Source organism: Rutilus rutilus (assembly GCF_951802725.1).
Source record: "Rutilus rutilus genome assembly, chromosome: 3".
Classification (NCBI taxonomy): domain Eukaryota; kingdom Metazoa; phylum Chordata; class Actinopteri; order Cypriniformes; family Leuciscidae; genus Rutilus; species Rutilus rutilus.
The window spans coordinates 13,173,524-13,195,811 of record NC_140211.1 but is presented as its reverse complement, the minus strand read 5'-3'; the positions used below and the strand labels follow the sequence as shown (position 1 = coordinate 13,195,811).

Sequence of the window (22,288 nt, the reverse complement as noted above, 5' to 3'; positions counted from 1 at the left end):
ATACAGTATATATTTTACAACATTTCTTTTTAATTAGACATTTCGCATCACTTCGCACTACCCCCGTCAATCTGACTTCCTGTAATAGCGTTCGGCAATGGTCATCTCAGAAACACTGACAGTTGGCTTCTTCCTCTCCAACTCACACTTCCAGTTTCAACCTTCCATTCTCTCTAACAAACACCCTCAAACCCACACAGATCCAAAGCCTCTGTGTGACCTCTGGAGGATTCCTCCAACAGCAGGAGAGAATGAGGGGTTTCCTGTCCTCTTCCCGACTCTTCCTACAAACCGGGATGCCTCTCATATTCCATCACCAACGGAAGAAAAAAAAAAATTCCTCAGCTCTTCAATTTGTCATCGGAAGAACTCCCCTCTTTCTTATTGATGTGTTTCTAGGTCAGCAGGCCTTTGTGGCTTTCAGCGGCCCCGACAAAGACACCCAGATGGGCCCACTCGAGATGGGGCCTATTGTGGTGGCGTTTCTATGGCGCCTTACAACTGAAACCTGCGGGTGCTATTAGCCTAGCGGGGGTGTTTCGGGGGCAGAATGAGATGTGTTGGGGGTGCATATCTCTGCTGTAGAGACTCTGGCACATATCCGTCACCCAAAAGGTGGGGCATCTACAGACTTCCTATCTTTTCTGATGCAGAGGGAAGCCGCCTCTTTTGCTGAAAGAATAATGCAAGTCGTGCTTTAAGCATGTGTGTAAGGCAGTGGGAGTCTGTGAGTGCAGCGAGTGTGAGTCAGTCACTCAAAGCTGCAGGGGAAATTTGGGTCAACACTTCTGCCCTCCTGCCTCCATATGTTTGCCGTCTGAGTCCCACTGATTCACAGTGGAACCGGTACAAATCTAGATTAAATGCGCAACCTCTGGGGACACATCTACCATCTATTTATTTACTGTTGCATCAAATAATAACAGCTCAATTTGACTCTACATAAATAGCTTACAAATTGGATCTTAATCTGAAAGGTGAAGTGTGTATATTTCAGTATTAAAATACTTTCTTAAAGGGATAGTTCCCCCCAGAATAAAATGTGTCATCATTTACTCACCCTCATGTTGTTCCAAACCTGTATGAGTTTCTTTCTTCTGTTGAACACAAAAGATGTTTTAAAGAATGTTGATAACCAGACAGTTGACGGTAGCCATTGACTTCCATAGTATTTTTTTTCCTACTCTGGAAGTCAATGGGTGCCGTCTGTTTGGTTACCAACATTCTTCAAAATATCTTCTGTGTTCAACAGAAGAAAGAAACTCATACAGGTTTGGAATAACTTGAGGGTGTGTTAATGACAGAATATAAATTTTTGGGTGAACTATCCCTTTAATACGCATGCTGAGACAATAATAAGGCATACAGTGCTATGCATAAGTTTAGACACCCATGCTAAAGTTGACTAAAAAGAGGAATAAAAAATCTTCTTTTGGAAATTGAACTTAATGCCTTAATTAATTTTTTTTTTGAAAAATCCAACCTTTAGGGACACCAATTTTCTTTGTGAATGAATAATGTATCGTAAATAATTAAAAGTTCTTCCTTAAAATACAGGGTGCATAAGTCTGGACACCCCTATGTTAAATTTCCATAGAGGCAGGCAGATTTCTATTTTTAAAGGCCAGTTACTTCATGGATCCAGGATACTATGCATCCTGATAAAGTTCCCTTGGCCTTTGGAATTAAAATAGCCCCACATCATCACATAGCCTTCACCATACCTAGAGATTGGCATGGGGTACTTTCCATAAGATCATCTCTCAATGCAAATCAAACCAGCTATTAGGCTAACTGAAATAAAACCATGCCAATCTCTAGGTATAGTGAAGGCTATGTGATGATGTGGGGCTATTTTAATTCCAAAGGTCAAGGGAACTTTATCAGGATGCATAGTATAATGCACCTTATGCACCCTGTATTCTAAGGAAGAACATTTATTTATTTACGATACATTATTCATTTACAAAGAAAATTGGTGTCCTTAAAGGTTGGATTTTTCCTAATTTTATTAATTAAGGCATTAAGTTCATTTTACAAAAGATGATGTTTTATTCTCTTTTTAGTCAACTTTAGCATGGGTGTCTAAACTTATGCATAGCACTGTATATATACACTGAAATATTTCTGTTTTTTTATTTCTGCATCCCAACACAGCAACACTGGCTAAACCAATTGTGTAATTTTGGAGCAGAACTATCTATTCAACCAACCAATGGCAGGTCGCAGGAGTGTTCAAATTAAATTATTTTTTACCATTTAGTTTGATGCAACTTATAATGCAAAAATTACATTACTTCACCTTTTGTTGACATCTGAAAGAAAGAAAGAAAATGAAATAAACTTCTTTTACATAATTTGTTGTATAATAGATAAAGTAGACCATACCATTTAGGCAGATCATTTCCTTCTATTACAGAAAGAATAAACATCTCTCTCTCTCTCTCTCTCACACACACACACACACACACACACACACACACACACACACACACACACACACACACACACACACACACAACAGTGGTATCTTTCATGTGAGTCACATGTTAAGGACGCAAGTGACCTAGACAGGACTCGATAGATCATAAAGGACCATGACCAATCCACTTCCAATGAAGTGAAAAAAGGACAAAAGAATGCAAAGAATAGAAATTAGGATGTAAAGATATAAGATCCTCATGAATATATGTTTTGAAAATAATAAGCTACATCAAAAGAAATAATTATTCAATGGAAAAAAACGATATGCTGGTCATATACTAGAGTGCAAAGCAAATAATGGCAACTTTCTTAACCTTATGTCAAAATAAATAAATGAATAATACTGATGAGGAGCAACAGAAAGACCCTCAATTTTGAATCTGTCAAACTACTCTAAACTGCTGTTAAAGTCACCATGAATCAAAATTGTTATTTTTTTATGGGGTTTATTATAAATTATTTATCTGTGCACATCATTATTTATTTTTTTTAATTCATGTGCCCTCATAATCTTTACTCAAAATAACTTCCCCTCCCTCTTGAAGCGACATCTCTTCTCTTCTTTGATGACGTGTTTACCGGCATGAATGCAGGACAACCTGTCACTCACGAGATCCAATAGCAAACCACCATCCAATCAGTTACAAATGGACAAAATCAAGTCCCGCCCTACATTTTTTTCTCGTTCAAGAATCCAGGATATACATCCAAATAGGGAAGAAAAGACTTACAACTTCTATCGCAAGGTTTCATGCCGAAAAAAAAAGTGTCTGCAATCAGAGGTATCATCATATCTAATGAGCTATCAGCCCTCTGATCCTTAGATTTGTAGTTTCATAAGCAACTAAACACACATTTTTGTTAAATTCCATTGGCTTTGTACTGTACTCTGCAACATGAAAAGATTAATCTACATCTAATGAAAACATTATTTTTAATAATCCCTGTCCATTAGCCATTATGACATGCAAAGCAGTGGCTAAGTGAAAAAATATAGCCAGAAATAAGAATATATATAAATAAAGTGATTCATTGCTTACCTACAAGTAGCAGAGTTCCAACTGCCAGACCACCACCTATGGGAAAAAAAAAAAGTGTACATTTTAATGACATAAAATAATAATGTGTTTTTATATCCATAACTTAATCAGAAAGGCTTAAATACACCTACATTGAAATAAATGTATTCTTTTGCATATTATACCAGCTAGTATTTAGCATTATTACGTGCATCCACACACACAGACAGACACACACACACACACACACAAGCCTGGTTCGCTATCTTTGTGGGGACTCTAGATAGACGTACAATAATAGTTTTAATACTGTTCAAAGTGTATATTCTGTCCCTTCACACACTAACCCTACCCCTAAACCTACCATCACACAAAACTTTCTGCATTTTTACATTTTCAAAAAATATATAATTTAGTATGTTTATTAACCCATTTCTCTTGTGGGGACCGCTGGCTGGTCCCCACAGTGTAGGTGATCTTAGGTTTTACTATCCTTGTGGGGACATTTGGTCTTTTTATTCATCAAAGAATCAGGATTATAAAAAAATATTAAGCACCACAACTTTTACAACATTGATAATAAACTCAGCATATTAGAATGATTTTAGAAAATGCAGCTTTGCATCACAGAAATAAATTATATTTTAAAGTATATTAAAATAGAAAACCATTATTTTAAATCGTAATAATATTTCACAATATTACTGTTTCTTCTGTATGTTTACACACACACACACACACACACATATACATACATACATACATACATACATATATATATATATATATACAGTACCAGTCAAAAGTTTGGAAACACTACTATTTTTAATGCTTTTGATGATCCTTCAGAAATCATTCTAATATGCTGATTTATGATCAATGTTGGAAACAGTTGTGCTGCTTAATATTTTTTTATAACCTGAGATACTTTTTTCAGGATTATTTGATGAATAAAAAGTTAAAAAGAACTGTATTTATTTAGAATAGAAATCTTTTGTAACAATATACACTACCGTTCAAAAGTTTGGGAACAATAACTATTTTTTTTTTAAGAAATTAGTACTTTAATTCAACAAGAATGCGTTAAATTGATAAAAGGTGATGGTAACGATTTATATTGTTAGAAATGTTTTTATTTTGAATAAATGCTGTTTTTATGAATAAATACTGTTAACGTTTTACTCATCAATGAATCCTGAAAAAAGTATTCCAAAAAAATATATTAAACAGCACAACTGTTTCCATCATTGATAATAACTGAGTATCAAATTATCATATTAGAATGATTTCTGAAGGATCATAAGACACCAAAGACTGGAGTACTTGCTGATGAAAATTCAGCTTTGCATCACAAAAATAAATCACATTTTAAAGTATATTAAAAAAGAGAACCATTATTTTAAATTGTAATAATATTTCATAATATTACTGTTTTCTTTTTTTTTTTTCTTTTTTTTTTTTTACTGCAGGCTTGATGAGCATAAGAGACTTCTTGCAAAAGCATTAAAAATAGTAGTGTTTCCAAACTTTTGACTGGTACTGTATATATATATATATATATATATATATATATATATATACACACACACACACACACACACACACACACATATATATATATATATAACCCTTCTTTTTAATCGGGATTTTCTGTCGTTTATTATGCATGCCAAGATACGGTAATCATAATCAACACAGATTATACGCGTAATAAACTACCCTGATATTTTGATTGATGGGATTAGGGCATTTCTCGTTTAAAACAAACAGTGCAAACAAAAGTGTATTAATGCTGAATTATTTCTGGATTTATTAAGAATAAGTTATATATATGAAGACGATAGAGAGGCTTGTCAAAAATGAATTTAGTACACATCCACTTGACAGTGAGCTCAAACCGAGTGAATTATACTAACCAATAACGTAGTCAAGCGAGCTGACGCCAGATGACAGTAAGAGTTGTCCGTTCTGTACAGACGGTCTGGTCCCAGGGATAGAAACGAGTTTGCTGCGGGTTTTTTTCTGAAAACTAGTTGTGTTGCCTATGCTGGAGGATCCAGCCATGCATCTAACGGGAGCCGCCATGTTTTTTCTGTTGACAGTAACGCCGATGACTCTACAGCCAATCAGCGAATGAATTGTGGTGTTCTTAGCCAATCAGAAAGAGACTTGGTTAGCGACGATGACGCAATGGAGTTCAAGGTTGACTGCAGCTGCGTAGTGAACATATGATCAAGGAATACAAACAGCACGCTGTCAATGTGCACGAATCAGGTAGGATTACTGTACAAATTACTATAGTGTTTATTATAATTCCATCAAACATGACTTTACTGCTGTAGATCATATTTATGCCATCGATGTTTCAAAACTGACAGCTACCCGACAGCTACACAAAACCTTGCTGCCCTTGTACTTTAGCCAAGACTTATAAAATGTTGTAAGCAGATTCATCACCGGTGACTGTAAAAGATGAAGCTGCCATTGTAACGGTATATTTATTGATTAATTAATTGCACAATGAATCAAGATGCAAGCTTGCATACGTGTCAGAATCAGAATAAAGAATCAGAACTATTTTTACTATTATATTTTTAATAGTATGTAATCGCAAATATATATAGCCTACTATTAAAAATATAATAGTAAAAATGGTTCTGAAATAAATACTGTTCTTCTGAACCTTCTATTCAATACCACAACTGTTTTCAACATTGATCATAATAAGAAATGTTTCTTGTGCAGCAAATCATCATATTAGAATGATTTCTGAAGGATCATGTGACACTGAAGACTGCAGTAATGATGCTGATAAAGGAATACATTACATTTTAAAACATCAATAAAAAATAAATAAATAATATATATATATATATATATATATATATATATATATATATATATATATATAAAAAAAAATTTTTTTCATTTTTTTTTTTTTCAATTGTAATATTTCACAATATTGCTGTTTTACTGTATTTCTCATCAAATAAATTCAGCCTTGGTGAGAAAATACATCTTACTGACCCCAAACATTTTTTATATTTATACACACATATACACATTAAATGTACATTACACACACACCCAATACACACACTCACACACAATACACTATTCCCTGCATTGCTGTGGTAGTTTCTTACATAATAACATCCATATAGAATAACGGTGATGTTATCCATCATAAAAGTGGGTGTCTTATCATTGATAGTTTTGGTTCCTTTTTTGCTAATTTCTGTACATGAAAATGCTACATCTCCACTAGACAGGACCATTCAGTGTTACGGTACTCTTTTTAGTTTGTCCAGATGCTGGTATCGCTTATGTTATTTTTATTATGTCAGCTTTATCAACTCATATCTGATTGTTCCACACAGTGCTAATGCTAACAGTCATAACATGTCAAATGTTTCCTGAGCAGCTTGTTTGGGTTTCCCCAACGTGATTCTCTTTGCTACTACAATCTGAGGTTAAGAATATAGTGGCATTGCTCAGAAGGGAAGTCAGATTGTCATCTGCGGAGGGATTGTATGCGTTAGTGTTGAAAGGAAAGCAATAATCTTGGATGCCAGGACAATTATAGTGTTGTGGTAACTATTATTTGTGACCCACAGGAAGGTCATTTTATTCTCTCCTCCAAAAACTGCATCAATCTGAATTTTTTCCAATACGAAATAAAGGATATCTATCCTGTAAAAACAAAGCAGGCTAATTGGTAGGGATGGGCATTTAAATGAATAGAGAATTGTAAGGTTTCTCTTTCACCCATAACAGAAGGCCTAACTTGGCACATCTGATAAGATCTGTTTGCCTTTCAGCTCCATCTTGGGTTCAGGCTGCAGTCAAAGGTCATTTTAATAAAGATTAGTCTCTTTATGTCACGTCATTGTTACAGAACTAGCTCAGCATCCTTTGAAATTGCTTCGCTTTTGTTCATATTTACGGGGATTGACTCTGTAATTGGCTTTATTCATTATCTTCCTTTTAAAATTCATTTGATTTCCATTGGACTGTTGTAAAAATGATGTGATTGAGGGAGGTTTCCTTTCTGTCATGCGTGCTGACATCTGTCCTCCATCAACCAGCAACCAGGTGTCACCATCCCAGCTCAATCCACCAGCCTCTTTTTGATAGTTGCACCGATAGCCTCCCGATTGCCAAATCTCAAAGTTCTCCGATCCATTGAGAACAAAGAAGAGCAGTGCGAGACAGGCCACCCTCAGCTGCCTTCTGCCACACAGATCGAGAACATCAGAGTGTTCCCCCCTCCTCATCTTCCTTCCATCTGGGTTCTCGGGGGAACGCCATCTTAGTTAACACTATTCGAATCTATGTAATCTTCTTAAGTCCCACAGAAGCTCCCAAAGTCGAGCTCCTCATGTATGTCTAAATTCAGATGTGCTGTGATAAGAAGCTGTGAAGCAAGCCTTGCGATTGGATTCCTCACTTTTTTTTCTACTAATTTCACACCATCCGCTGTCCTTCCAAATAATATTTTAAAGTTTTAAGATATTAAACATTAAACAATTCATTTGAAAATCTATCTTAGGCATGTTAGTATCTTCACCAAAAAAAAAGGTTTTAAGCCAGTTGTTTGTATCTTTTGCTGTAGTGTGTCTGAAGGAAATATCAGTTTACATTTCCAAACATTCATTTTTCCATTAAATGTAATAATCCAGTGAGATTTTTGTACGCACAAGGAGTCTGACAACAGCCGGTGCTCCACATGGAGATCTGATCTCACCATCTGCAAGACGCTTGAAGAAACCTACCAACAAAGATACCTGAAAAACTATGTGTACAAAAGCAAGTGTACCTGGACAAAAGCTGTTTTAAACGCAATGGGTGGTCACACATTAATTTGATTTAGCTAATAGAAGTAGGCCTAATACACAAGTGCCTAAAACTTTTTCACAGTATACTGTAGCTTTGCAGGTAGGTTTCTTCAAGCATCTTGGAGTTGTTGGAAGTTCTTCTGGATTTAGTCTGCCTCAGTTTTCTGATTCTTCATGTAATCCCAGATGGACTCGATGATGGTGAGATCAGATCTCCGTGTGGAGCACCGGCTGTTGTCCGATTCCTTGTGCATACAAAAATCTCACTGGATTATTACAATTAAAGGGTTAGTTCACCCAAAAATGAAAATTCTGTCAGTAGTTACTCACCCCCAAGTTGTTCCAAACTTTCGTTCATCTTCGGAGCTCAAATTAAGATATTTTTAGCTGGCTCACTCCTCCATAGGCTGCTGGGTAATTTCATCTGCCGGCCCAGAAAAGTTAGTAAAGACATCGTTAAAATAGTCCAAGTGACTACAGTGGCTCAACCTTAAGTTTATCAAGCGAAGAGAATACTTTTTGTGCGCAAACCCCCCCCCCAAAATAACGACTTTATTCAACTATTAGTTTTCTTCCATGTGGGCCTGTGATGTGAGTTCACGAGAGCGCCACGACGCATGCGCGAGAACTGAGAAGATGACGCAGATGGGTCTCGATGTAGTGTTTAAAAAGGTTCTAAAGTGTGCATTTCCTGGATGTCCGAATTGTGAGAAACCAACGAGAAAACTTAAAAGTGCCTTACAATTGCCAAAAAATGAATGGCTTACCTTTCACACTTTCCCATCGTATGATCGGTAGCATCATCTTCTCAGTTCTCGCGCATGCGTCGTGGCGCTCTCGTGAACTCACGTCAGAGGCCCACATGGAAGAAAATGAATAGTTGAATAAAGTAGTTCTTTTTTGGGGGGTATTTTTGGGCCACTGTAGTCACTTGGACTATTTTAACAATGTCTTTACTAACTTTTCTGGGATGGCAGATGCAATTACCTAGCATCCTATGTACTGTAGGAGTGAGCCAGCTCTCAGATTTCATCAAAAATATCTTAATTTGAGTTCCGAAGATGAACGAAAGTCTTATGGGGTCGGAACAACATGAGGTTGAGTAATTACTGACAGAATTGGGTGAACTAACCCTTTAATGGCAATAGGAATGCTTGTAAATGTAAACTTATAGGCTATATTAATTGTTTTTTGCTCTGTATCAGAGAGGAGCTATTTTCTGTCAATGCACTAGTAAATGACTATTTCTGTACCAAATTTTCTTGTAATAATTTTAGTTCTGAATGTCCGGCAATCATGAACAATGGCGCTCAGAAATACAGCACTGCATCGTTTCCACTGTCACCTGGGCTGCTGTTTATTTTCTTTGCCATTTCAGGAGGTCAGCGGAGTGTAAGCACATTAGATGGTGGCACGGAGTCATAGTGACCTTTACACAAGTGTGACATCAGTCTCAATGCCTGAATTGGTGTTTGCACACTTTGCTTTTATATATACTGCACTGTAATTGACTCTTAAAGGGAAATCTCAGATTTTTACTGCAATATTTGAAACGTGTGCCTCCAAATGATATCAGCTGAGAGGGTTTTAAAAACGCAGTTGATTTTCCAAAGTTATACATTTATTGTGTACTGATGGTGTAATTGTATTATTTTGGAAAATCAAATGTCTTAACTCTACTGTTCAGTATTGTAGTGATGAACCAGAATAGGCAAACTTAGGCAAATATTTTGGTTTCCTCCGAAATAGTTTTGTAGGCCAAAATGTTTAAATAGCGCTTTGACTGTTTTAATTTAGGTTTTGGTAAAAAAATAATAATTTCGGTGCATGATAATCCGATCTATAAGGTGTGTTTTAATAAATAAGTGCATTTTTTTGCTAAAACAGATGTGCAACTGAATGGATATGAGTGTCTATATGCAGGGTCTATTAAACTGTTTCATATATTTGAACTTTTTGTTTTTACTTGAGCTGCCATATTAAGGCAACACTCATGCCATGAGTTCAAGACATGATGCAACGGGTTTTTTTAACTCTTATTTTTTTAGTTATTGTCATACTTGTTGCCAAGACAAATTATCAAATTTTTTAGAGCAGTTTATCAGATTAAATGCTGCTAAACCAACATCGATGACCGCTCACTCTCAAGAGATTTGTTCAATTTCAGAAGTTTGTTTTTACAACAGATTTATAGGATTAAAAGGGCATTTTGATGCCACCTGCTTCTCCGCTCTCTGGGAACCCTTTCTCCCTTCTGTTGCATTATGGGTTTTGGGGGTCCGGGGCCACAGATGGCTCTCCAGAGATGCTCTATGTGACTCTGTGTTGCAAATATATATATATACATTGTACTGTGTAATCCTGGATTAAGGGGAGACTTGGAGTTAATTATCCAATTGTTAGATAAAATTCATTTTGGTCCGTCACTTCCCCGTCTAGGGAATCATGTGGCAGATAGTGCTTGTTCCGAACACACAGGGGAATGTTCAGAAATAGAGATTTAATCTCAATTGTCTGAAGGTCTGTTTGATTTTGGCTAAACTCCATTTGATTTCAAGCAGCTGACTCACCCAGTCTCTCGCACACACACACAGGGTGCCAGTGGAAAACCAGGCGGCCGCATATGGACTGTCTCTTGATATCATTCACTGGCCGTGTAATCTTATTATGCTAAATCCTTAATCCTCACCTATGCTGGACGCCCACAACAGTAACGTGCTGGTGATTGGACGACTAGACGGTAGTTGGGGATGCTGTGTTCTCCGCAACACATTCTGCCGAGCTGGTCTATGAGCCTTGACAGTCTCTTAGGGTCAGGATGAGAATGAAAGATAGAGCCAATCAGATTAAAGTAAAATGATGGAGAGAACTAAAGGAATATTTCTGGATCAACATGCTTTGTTGTTAACAGAATCTGAATCATGTCGAGTCGAGTCGACTTGTTGTCTATTGTTTAATAGTTTGTATATACGCGTATATATAATGTTTGGGGTGGGTACGATTTTAAATATTTTTGAAAGAAGACCCATATGCTCACTAAGTTAAAACAGTAATATTGTGAAAAATTATTACAATTTAAAATACTTTATTTGCTTTAGTTTTTAGACAGTTTGCACAGCAATATCCTCAGAAAAGTTGCGTCTTTAAATTCACCTCTTTTAAAACACCCCTGGAAAATTACTGTAAAACTACATGAAATGTCCCATTAGATTTATTACAGTTTTTCACCGTATAGAGTAACTTACGGGTTACCAACTACCCATATTTACCCTAGAATTTACTATTAAAATGATGATAATTGTTTTGTCCCAAAAGATGCACTTTATAACGAGCATAGCGATTTAAAAGGAAAGCACACAGTATGTGTTATAGTTTAGGCAGAGTATCTGTGCACACTATCAATTGGCAGGGAAAACGGCCCAGAAACAATAGTTTGTTCGCCCCACCCTGGAGTTTGATAAGCAAAACAACAGCTGGCCCTTTCACTGCCTCCCTGAGATACGACTACATCCAGTCAGGCAGAAACATCCCTGGACGGAGGGGGCCTTTGGGTAGAAGAGCTAACTCTCGTACACCGTGTTTGTGTTGGGGGTATCAGACGTAATTATGAGGATTCAAAGGTGTGGATTCAATGTCTGACCGGAATGGATTGAAAGGGGTGTCGGGGACGGAGGTATGGGGCGAAGAGATGGCTGGTGGGTAATGGGATTAGGTGTAGCACTTTCCATGACACACGGAGACAGACACCTGACACTTGGCCTGGGACTGAGATGGAGGAAGTAGGGGACAGGGGGATTAATTCCGCCCCATATTGGAGATGTCATTCCCGTGGCAATAGGGGCTTTTGGGATAGGGCTCGGTTTCGTTTAGTTTCTGCTCGGCCGGGTCGCCTTAATTCCTTTGGTTTGTTTCAGGAGAAAAGATTGAGGTTTATCCTTCATTGGACATCCAGCGCGGTTGTTCTTCTGAAGATTCGTTTTCTAATTGCGCAAGAGCTCGATTTTTAGAGTTTCTTGTTATGAACCAGCCTGTAAACCGACAAACGGCACGCTATTGAAGTGTTGGTTTATCTTTTGAGCTGTTTATCTGCCAAGCGAGGTTTCATGGATGTGTACAAACATCCAAACATGACCTTTATTGACTCACTCACCCTGCTAGCTTGATGGCCAAGGAAAAGTCAATAGTTTGAGTGAGGATGGACTGTTTATTCAGACAATGCACCACAGTTTTATCAGTTAAAGAGCCGGGGTGCGAGGACAAACAAAGGACCTTGTGTTCTGTTGCTATGGCCATAGCGTAACTCTTTTTTTTTTTTTTTTTGAGTTCGAGGAGATGAACCTGTGCCTGCAAGCGCTGTCACCTGCTCCCACAGGTGTAGATTGGGTTGTCTCAGACAGGGTCAGATGCCCAACCCATCAACAAGGCACAAAGAGCGACCTTTGTGCCTTGTTGATGGGTTGTAGAGGCTACTGAGAATGAAACACCATCTCTAATGATCACTTTGGTTTCACAGTTTTAACCGTTAGCATTAAATGTGTGAGGTGCATTTCCCCACCAACACCACCTCAGTGACAAAGTGTTTAAAAGCCACTTTCGACCCTCTGGCACAGGCATGTGTCGTCAGTTTTTGGCACTGAGTGAGATTTCCAATTGAGAATTGCCATGCAAATTTTCATTTGGAGTCACGGTGTAGCGGTTAAAGCTCCAGAGCTGTGGTGCTCTTTATATAGTCTACTAATCATTTGATAATTAATACAAATATTAATTTATGATGTTACAATCTAAATGTGGGATTTAATTAATGTGTCTTGAAAGCGCCATACATATTATTTTAGTTTTATTTCTATACTATCATAGTATTTATTAATAATTTTAATTAGCATTTATTTAGATATTTTCAACAAAAAAAATAAAAAAAAACATTTTAAAGGTATAGTTCACCCAAAAATGAAAATGTTGTCATCATTTACTCACCCTCAAGTCAAGTTGTATGAGATATAAAAGATGATATTTAAAAAAATGTTGGTAACCAAACAGTTGACGGTAGCCATTGACTTCCGTAGTATTTTTTGTTTTCCTACCATGGAAGTCGATGGGTTCTGTCAACTGTTTGGTTACCAACATTCTTTAAACAGAATAAAAAAAAATGAATACAGGTTTGGAACAACTTGAGGGTAAGTAATGACAATTTTCCTATTTTTTGATTTTCATCTATTCCTTCAAATATTTTTTTATTAGTTTGTGTTTTTCAAGTAATGTTTTATTGGTAACACTTTACAATTAGGTCCTATTAGTTAACATTAGTTAATGCATTACCTAAAAATGAGCTATGCATTTGTTAACTTATGTATTACTCTTTGTTGACATTGGGTAATAAAAATATGTTAAAACAAATCATGTTAGCTCAAATCCATTAAATAGTATAAACATACAATTTTTGATTTTATTAATGTATTAGTACATTTTGAAATGTAGGCTACATTAACTAAAATTAATAAATGCTTTAAGAATTTTTCATAGTTCGTTATATCAACTAAGCAGCTAGCTAACAATTGTATTGAACTTTATTGTAAAGTGTTACCGTTTTATTTTACAGCTTTATTTCAATTACTCTGAAAATAATTTAAAGTTAACAATAACTAACAACACTGCTATACACAAGCATGTGCTATTTAATAAGATATAATAAAACCGAGTGAACAAACCAGTTCAACTAGCCGTTCAGACATTTTGAAAATGCAAAAATTTGCACATGCTTCATTCTTATGTAGGTGATGATATTATAATTGAAAATTACAAACTAAAAAATTAATATTTGCATGGATGAATCGTTCACAATAAGATGCATTTAGAAAATAACTGTACATTTCATGCCGAGTCGACTTCCCTTTTCCATTTCCACTCTGGTAATTTCTTGTCACTATTCCTGAAAACGAAATTAAAGTTTTAATCTCAGACTTTAATTTTCATCAACCTGGTTTAGAACTCGAAGGAAATCAGTAAATGTGCTCAAATCTCTCCTGCATGACAATATTAATGCTGGTTGTGAATGATTATTTTTAAATATAGACTATTTTTATTTATTTCAGCATTTCTGAGGAGTGGCAGGATGTTTCGTGGTTTCTTTGTGAAGACAGTTAGCTTTGGTGGTTACACCGTCCAGTATGGCTGCATCGCCCACTGTGCCTTTGAGTATATTGGTGAATTTGTGTCGGTAAGTTTCTTGGAGATGTTTAGTCAACTCATTTGGTGAAACAGACAAAGAAATACATATAAATTCTTAATGCTACCCACAATGCACCTACTGTACAACAGTGTTCAGGACCTTCCATGGAACCCACCATCACTAACCACGATGTGGTTTTCTCAGAACGAGTAAGCCGTCACCTCTGTCGAATACAAAAGTGAGTGTGTATGAAATGTTTACTAAAGTGATATTTTGATCATACTTTCATGCCAAACTATTGGCTTTATTTTTGACCTCACCTGTTACATTCTTCCAGAGGGGATATTGTAATAGCCAAAAGTCCTTTTGACCCGAAGATGAACATCTGTAAAAGAGTGATCGGACTGGAGGGGGACAAAGTCTGCACCAGTGGACCATCTGATATGTTTAAAACACACACTTACGTGAGTATCTACTGTAGTGCACTGACACGAGCTCTGCCTTCATAATGCATAGACACTTTCTGAAGTCTTCAACTACGTTTTTTTCTTCTTTTAGTATGAACCACTGTGTTTACTCTTAAGGTGTATGCATTTAAATTTCACATGCATTCACATCCTTTGGGTAAAACGTTTACCTTATGGAAGAAACAAATGCTTGTTTCTCAGTTATTATTGGTCCAGAGAGAGCATAGCTTTCACTGAAATAGGCCTAGCTGTTATTGCTTTTTGGTATCACTTGTTTTTCTTTCTTTTTTTTCACCTTGCCTGTGTGCGGTTCTGACCTGTAATTTTTCCCGAAGCTGTTAGTGTTAGTGACAGATGAGTAGAGCAAGTGATGAAGAGAAAGGAGAGAAAGAAAGGCCTGTCACTGGAGTCCTTTAAGGTAAAGAGATACAAACCCTCAGCTAAAAAAAGATTGTAGAAGTTTGCTCAGTCTCTCAGTACTAGTCAAACCCAAACCGATCACAATGACAATTTAGTGAATTGCAGACCAATTACTAGGCATCAATGTTCTGATACTTTTTCTTCTCCTTTTAAAATCTAAGATTAAAGTTTGAAAGTTTCAAAATTAACAGCGATTATTTACATATTGAATTGCGATTGTCTTCTTTCTTGCATTTATTTGCATTCTGATTTCATTCTGATTGCAGAATAGCCTAATGGCCATTTTGTTTTGCTGCTTTTTAGTTGCAAGGTCACAGTTGTTGTTTCATGTTGATTCTTATTTATAGTTGACAGAAAACACAACTAATGCTAATATAATAAGTCAAATCTGTGACTTTGTGGTATCTAACAACACGGAAATATCAATACTTTATAAACGTTTTAGTAAAAAAAAACAATCTTGGCAAGTAAATACTACCTTCAGTATGACAGGATGATTTGTTTGTTTCTCTATATAAAATGCCTTCGGGAAAGTAAAGGATTTGTCAATCAAAGATAGAAGGCTAATTACCGATTTGGCTGTGTGATCTTAGGCAGCTGTTTTTCACTGCATGTCTCCAAACCACAATATGTTAATGGACAAGACCTACAGTATAAACAGGAGAAAATGTGTGATAGTGTTCAGTAGAGAGCTGCAGGAATGAGTCCTAAAAGTTAGCATGCAGTTAGCAACCAATTAGCATGCCAAGCTAACTAACTAATTTCGTTTACTTTAATATGGCGGACAGGCACATTGATGAAAAATGTCGATCTTGTCGGAATTGGCATAAGCAGGGGAACAAAAGGACACATTTTGGACAATGTTTTCAAAAGTTATAAGTGTTTTTGCAAAAATCCTTATATCTCAGGAACACTAAGTGGAGCTGAACTTCTCAGGTACCTTCAGGACATGCTGTCGACGATCCGTATCTAATTTTGTGGCGATACTGTATGTCAAATCGTTTAAAAGATACTGCAATTTCTGACAAAATTCTACATGGCGAACCGATGGTTCGTCCGATCCTGGCAAAATCAGCCCCTTTGGTATTTTATCAAGGGAACAAGGGTGATGCGAACTTCTGGTTTGGGCTACAACATGACATAATCCTTGTAGGACTCTATTCAGTTACCAAAAAAAAATGTTTATTCAAAGTTGTAGGGTAAAACAAAGTTAGGAAAGCAAGTCAAAGATAAGACAAGCCCTATACTAATTTACATTAGTTGTAGAGGTGTTTTGTTGACCAGAATCAAGATGTTTCTAACATGCCTCCCATTTGTAAGATCGAATGCAGGATTGTCAACATTTGTGTCTGGTCACAGTATGGTGTGAAGTCTCGCATGCTTGGCTGACAGATAGGACAAAAGCTTCGCTTCTGAACAGCAGATGACGACGGGCTGAGATTTCTTGTGGATGGGATCAAACATATGTTTTCATGCTAATGAGAGTCGACTGCAAGACGAATACATGCTGACATATGTTTATAATCACGGTTCTTTTCGCATTTGTCAATGATGAGTTTTGTTTGCAATACAGAAGGTCAGCAAATCATTTTGCAAGTCATGTTTGTTTTTGTTTTTCACACATTTGAAGCATGAAACGGCTTTCTTAGATATCTGGTGCGACCGTAAGTATGCTTTCTTAACAGTAGAGCACATTAAATCCTACTGTGTGGAAATCTTCATATGATTATTTGGAATTTTCAGAACTCTGCAGGGGGGGTGGGGGGCTATAAAAATGATTATTAAAGTTTGGTCAGTGCCAGATAGGCATCTCCATACTCTTATGTTTATAATGACAACGTGATGTGTTGTTCACCCTCGCCTCACATATAGAGGGGGTGGAGGGGACTTAATTAGGGGCTTGACAGCCCCACTCTCCCTGTGTGATGAGATTATTCCTAATTGATGTCAGTGTGGATCAGGATTCGCTCGGTTGCCAGCCCAGCCTGGCAGGTCTGTCCGTGGTCTAGACCCATGGAGCAGCTCATGGAGGCGTGGCTTCACCCCTCACCGAGAGGATAAAGGGAGGGGGGGGTGTGGGGCCCCAGCGGTCAGTAAAAATGATCCCATTCCCATCTGAGATGAGCAGTTAAGTCATGTGAACTTTCTCACTGTTAGGAACTTCTTCTTTATCCTCTAATCCAGGAGAACCAATATTGTGTGTTGTCAAAGGATCATTTTAGACCTCAGTTTTGGTGTGCCTGCAATCCGAAATAAATCACATTAATTTTCAGTTAGATTTGTGATTTAACATTTTGCTCTTCCCATCGTACTGTAATCTAGGTACCAAGAGGGCATGTGTGGCTGGAAGGCGATAACCTTCGGAATTCCACAGATTCCCGAAGCTATGGCCCAATTCCCTATGCCTTGATCCGAGGACGTGTTTGCTTAAAGGTAATGAGGATACAGTCTCGTTTCTTGACCTATACGCTTCCCCAAAGGCCAAACCTCAAGCTTTTTGAGTTTGAACTGTTGCCATTTTATGTTGTTCTTTTCTTCTTCATGTGAGGTATTGTTTTTCCTCAAACAAGAAATACTCAATTTTACTTTTATTGTAAATTCAAATAAAGTATTTCATACTAAGGTTATCCTGTAACTAGCTAAAAAATAGTGTGCCGTCTTCATTTGAAACTGTTTTCAGCTGTCGTCTCGTATAGCGTCATGTGCCCGTGACCCTGTAAACAGGTCTCCTCACCTTCTGTCAGCCCTTGATTGGAAACTCAAAGGCAAATGATACAGGGGTGTTTTCTTCTTACAGGGTCTTATAAGGAAAAGGTGTTGTTTCTGCACTATAATATAAAGTAGATTAATGCTATATTTAAATTAATTTAATTTAATTTTTAACAGTTAATATGAACTGTTTCATTGTTGCATTTCACTGTTTCATTTAAAGGGGACATATCATGCCAAATGCACTTTTTTAGCCCTTAAATGCATTTTGTTGTATATTTGGAGTGTTTAGAAGTACAGAAAATATGAAATTATTCTCTTCAGGTGCTTCGTTGATATCTTTATATTCTGTTTTGGTCATATTTTTCAACCTTTTCCGATTTTTCTGTTATCTATGACGTTTTTTTAACTATTACGTCACAGTATTTGCAGCGGAACTGCCAAATAAGGACATTGACTTCCGGCCCAACACTTCGAGCAATCCGCCATTTTTATTTCTCGCTGCAATTTTGTAGTCCAAGCTAAAGGATGCAGAAGTTACGAGAGGGTAAGTTAAAATGTTCGGTTGTTGGATGTAGTAACCCACACGCTTCATACACCGTCTAATGTAGATGAACTGCCGCGCTTGTGACAAGGGCGCATGTTTAACTGAAAGAACGAGCAGAGAGAGAGAGACCCGGTCGCGCGCGCGCTCACTCTCTCTCTTCAGAGCCAGGCGAAAGTGTAAACAAGACACCGTCTCCAAACTAGACGCTGTCTTGCTCTCTCTCCCTCGCACATATTAATCGAAATAAATCGACACGGTGGTAAAAGGTCGGAAGACCAAAGTTTCATATGTAAATACATGTGTCCATATGAAGACGTTGTTCTGCAGGTTCGTCGTCTTCATCTTCATCTCGCTCCGGCTCCGACTCTGGCTCGAACATGTAAGGCTGGCTGGACAAGTGTTCCGTTGTTGACATTTTGTTAATAACGTGTGAATAAAAAGTGTCTGTGCCGCTAGATAATCGTATCTCTGCTATCAAACTACAAAAATGGCTGAACGGGGTGGAGTTGAACCTCTGCAAACTGGAGAGGGGGCGGGGTATGAAGTGTCTCAATTGCATTTAAAGAGACCGCACCAAAACGAGTTGCTCTCAGGCGCACATCAGAAAAGGGGTAGAAAAGGGGCCTGTGGAGCTATAATAATGAAGAATTCAGACCCAAGCATTGCAGTTCCGCTTTATATAGACTACAAATGTATGATTTATATGTAAAAAGGAACAATTTAAAAGCATGATATGTCTCCTTTAATATGAAATTAAATGATTTATTTATTGTTTTTGTTTTGCTGTGCTTTTATTTTGCAGTTGTGGCCACCACACAGTGTTGGCGTATTGGCCGAAAGTCCAAACGACGGGCGCATTTTATGAAGAAGCTGTGTTCATGGTCACAATGTAAATGATATTTTTTTTAATGTTTTAAAATAAATTCTTATTTATAATTCTTGTCTGTTTCATCGTTTAAGGTAAACAAGGATTTATAATAGTGAAGAAACACAAATGCATCATATCAACTACATCATGTTGCAATCAATGGTTTAAAATGTTAGTGAAAATACTAAGAAGATCGGTTAATGTTTCAAATGGGTATTACAGACTTGTGTGATTTCAAATTCATCAAAAGTGCAGCTGAGAGCTGACTCATTGTTACACTGAAATTTCATTTTTGCGTTATAAATTGACATATTTGCCTGTTTCGGTAACACAGTTTGTTGAGGGACAGGACTGTTTGTAAGGGTTCTTAAATAGTCTGGAAAATAACAGCATATGACAGTATATAGACATTTCCCTTTTGATTGATGATGCCTGTTTCCACTTTCAGAGTAAAAAAAAAGAAAAAGAAAAAAACATATAAATAAATAAAGCTCATAGAGTGTGACCTAATATCGAATGTGACTATTTCTTATTTTAAACCCACAATTACCAGTTTCTTTTTTTTTTTTTTTTTTTTTACTCTTGTGAGCCAGAAACAGGCTTCCAAATTCGAATTCTATTCATATAGTCCGCATGCAGTTGTGTGGTATAAATATTACATCTGCTATGTTGGCATTGTCCTTTGACCTGGATTTTGTTGACCTGTTACAATAGTAGAATTTAATCAGCTCCATTTTGCACTTCTTGAGTTCTTTGCCATATTTATATGCATTTATTTTTGCTGTTTGTTTTTGAGAGGGCAAAACTGGCTACACTTTATTATTTTGATTGTCCACTTTAGTCATTCTAGTAACTATAAGAAACTTTGCAACTACATGTCAACTAACTTAAGGAATAGACTGTTAGGGTTTGGGTTTGTAGAATAAGTTAAAACATACTTGCAAAGTGACTTATAGTCAGTAGAATGTCTATTGGGGAGCATAAAACAAAGTGTTAGCAGATATCAAGTAGACAGTTTACTAACACTAATGACTGCTAGTTGACATGTAGTTGCAAAGTTACTTATTGTTAGTAATGGACAATCACAAGTAAGTGTTACCGAAAAACTTCTTAAGACAGATACTTGTTTTCACTGTTCCACAACCATATATCCTCTGTGTAACTACCCTAGAGGATTTAGTTTAGTGTTTGAAGCATCATAGTATGGGTTTAAGCACACCTGGAATGTAATTCACTATTGAGGGTAATGATTAATAAACTTAATCATAATTAAGTCCAAAGAGAGACTTCTACACTCCCTCCTCAAAGACAAACTCCCTCAGTGGCTCTTTCTTCTTTTTCAGTGTTTATTGGTGTGTTTGGATGTGTGCATTTAAGGTAATGAGAAATTGACGTCCTTCTTTCAAAGCAGAATGTGTCTTTCTTTAATCAAGAGTTTTAATTAAAACTTCACAGTGTCATTTGATCTCAGCCCAGGATGAGTCTGTCTTCGGATGATGTGACATCAAACACAAATGTGAGACAGCGGTCACAATTTCTTTTCAGTAACGTGGCCGTTTGCATGGGATGAGCCTCTTAATTTGGCTGAAACTTGTTTTTGTGTGCTGATCTGAAGTCAGATTTGTGGTTTCTGTTGTTGTGGTTGAGATTGAGGTTTGTGGAAAGGGAATTTGATCTTAGATCGGTTCAAAAGGGAAACTTCTGCCAACATAGGATTTTCTCCCCGGTGGATCCATACCAGACAGATGGCATTGAGGGGGAGACAGACTATTGCCAGCTGCACCAAGTGTGATGTCTGTTGTGATCAGACCCGTGAGGATAATCGATAGATAAACCCTTTGGTTTAAAAATGTGAACTAGGCTTCCGAATTATTGTCAAAAGCATAAAAGCAAAACAGAATGCCAGGTTCTTTGATGCAAACACATTTCCTGGTGTTAATTGAGAGTCTTTGTCTGTGAAGAAATTAAAAATATGTTTACTAAAGCTTACTGTGGTAACAAAGTTGTTGCTGGGATTCATAGTTACAGATATTATGACAGCCACCAATGGTCATCAAGATTTGAAAAGTTTCTTTTCACACACGAAATCCATTAAACTGCAGGAACATGACCTTTTCCAGTAAATGTACCACATGCACGCAACAGTTTTCAGTCTTTTATCCACATATCTTTTAGCACATAAGCACTAAAATGCAGTTCTGATATAATTTGTTGGAAAACCACATGGATTGTTTCCCTCTTAATTTCATGATCCATGATTTTTTACTCCAGCCTTATACAACGTACATTTTAAATTTACGGCATTTTTTTTCTTGGCCATCACCAAAAATAAATTATAATAATAATTTTGCACAAATTTCAAACTAGAATTATTTAGTACACTGGTAAATGAAAAAGCAGTGTGATGGGGAAAAATATTAGGATGCGTATTTGTAAAGCCTTGAATGTCAGTATGAATTAAAAATTTTTGAAGGAAAAGTTTTACAGCGGGGGAAATAAGTATTGAACACGTCATAATTTTTCTCAGTAAATATATTTCCAAAGGTGCTATTGACATGAAATTTTCACCAGATGGTGGTAACAACCCAAGTAAGCCATACATACAAAGAAACAAACAAAAATAAGTTCAGAAATTAAGTTATGTGTAATAATGTGAAATGACACAGGGAAAAAGTATTGAACACATGAAGAAAGGGAGGCGCAAAAAGGCATGGAAAGCCAAGACAACTGCTGAAAACTTACAGTAATTAAAAAGCAATCCAGCCCCCTG

General features: G+C 36.8%; 2 protein-coding genes across 2 annotated transcripts in view; one reads left to right on the top strand and one right to left on the bottom strand.

Annotated features, from left to right (window-relative positions):
• Positions 1–5,606, bottom strand: part of elp4 (elongator acetyltransferase complex subunit 4) — a 64,321-nt gene extending 58,715 nt beyond the window's left edge. The window contains exons 1-2 of the mRNA XM_084404560.1: positions 5,420–5,606; positions 3,525–3,560 (exon numbers count right to left, since the gene is read on the bottom strand). Coding sequence (XP_084260686.1) covers positions 3,525–3,560; positions 5,420–5,588 — 205 coding nt within the window. The 5' untranslated portion in view covers positions 5,589–5,606. The remainder of the gene's footprint in view (positions 1–3,524; positions 3,561–5,419) is intronic.
• An 81-nt stretch (positions 5,607–5,687) lies between these two features.
• On the top strand, positions 5,688–19,586 carry immp1l (inner mitochondrial membrane peptidase subunit 1). Its single transcript, XM_084403911.1, has 6 exons — positions 5,688–5,777; positions 14,431–14,555; positions 14,657–14,745; positions 14,845–14,971; positions 17,717–17,827; positions 19,453–19,586. Exons 1-6 carry the CDS (start codon positions 5,732–5,734, stop codon positions 19,513–19,515), a joined length of 561 nt encoding a protein of 186 aa, XP_084260037.1. The 5' UTR covers positions 5,688–5,731; the 3' UTR covers positions 19,516–19,586.
• Positions 19,587–22,288: the final 2,702 nt, after the last annotated feature.

Excerpts from the sequence above, each read along its gene's own strand:
- immp1l (XM_084403911.1), top strand. The coding sequence starts at position 5,732 with ATGATCAAGGAATACAAACAGCACGCTGTCAATGTGCACGAATCAG. Across the intron at positions 5,778-14,430 it reads TGTCAATGTGCACGAATCAG|CATTTCTGAGGAGTGGCAGG; the intron begins GTAGGATTACTG and ends TATTTATTTCAG. Across the intron at positions 14,746-14,844 it reads CACCTCTGTCGAATACAAAA|AGGGGATATTGTAATAGCCA; the intron begins GTGAGTGTGTAT and ends ACATTCTTCCAG.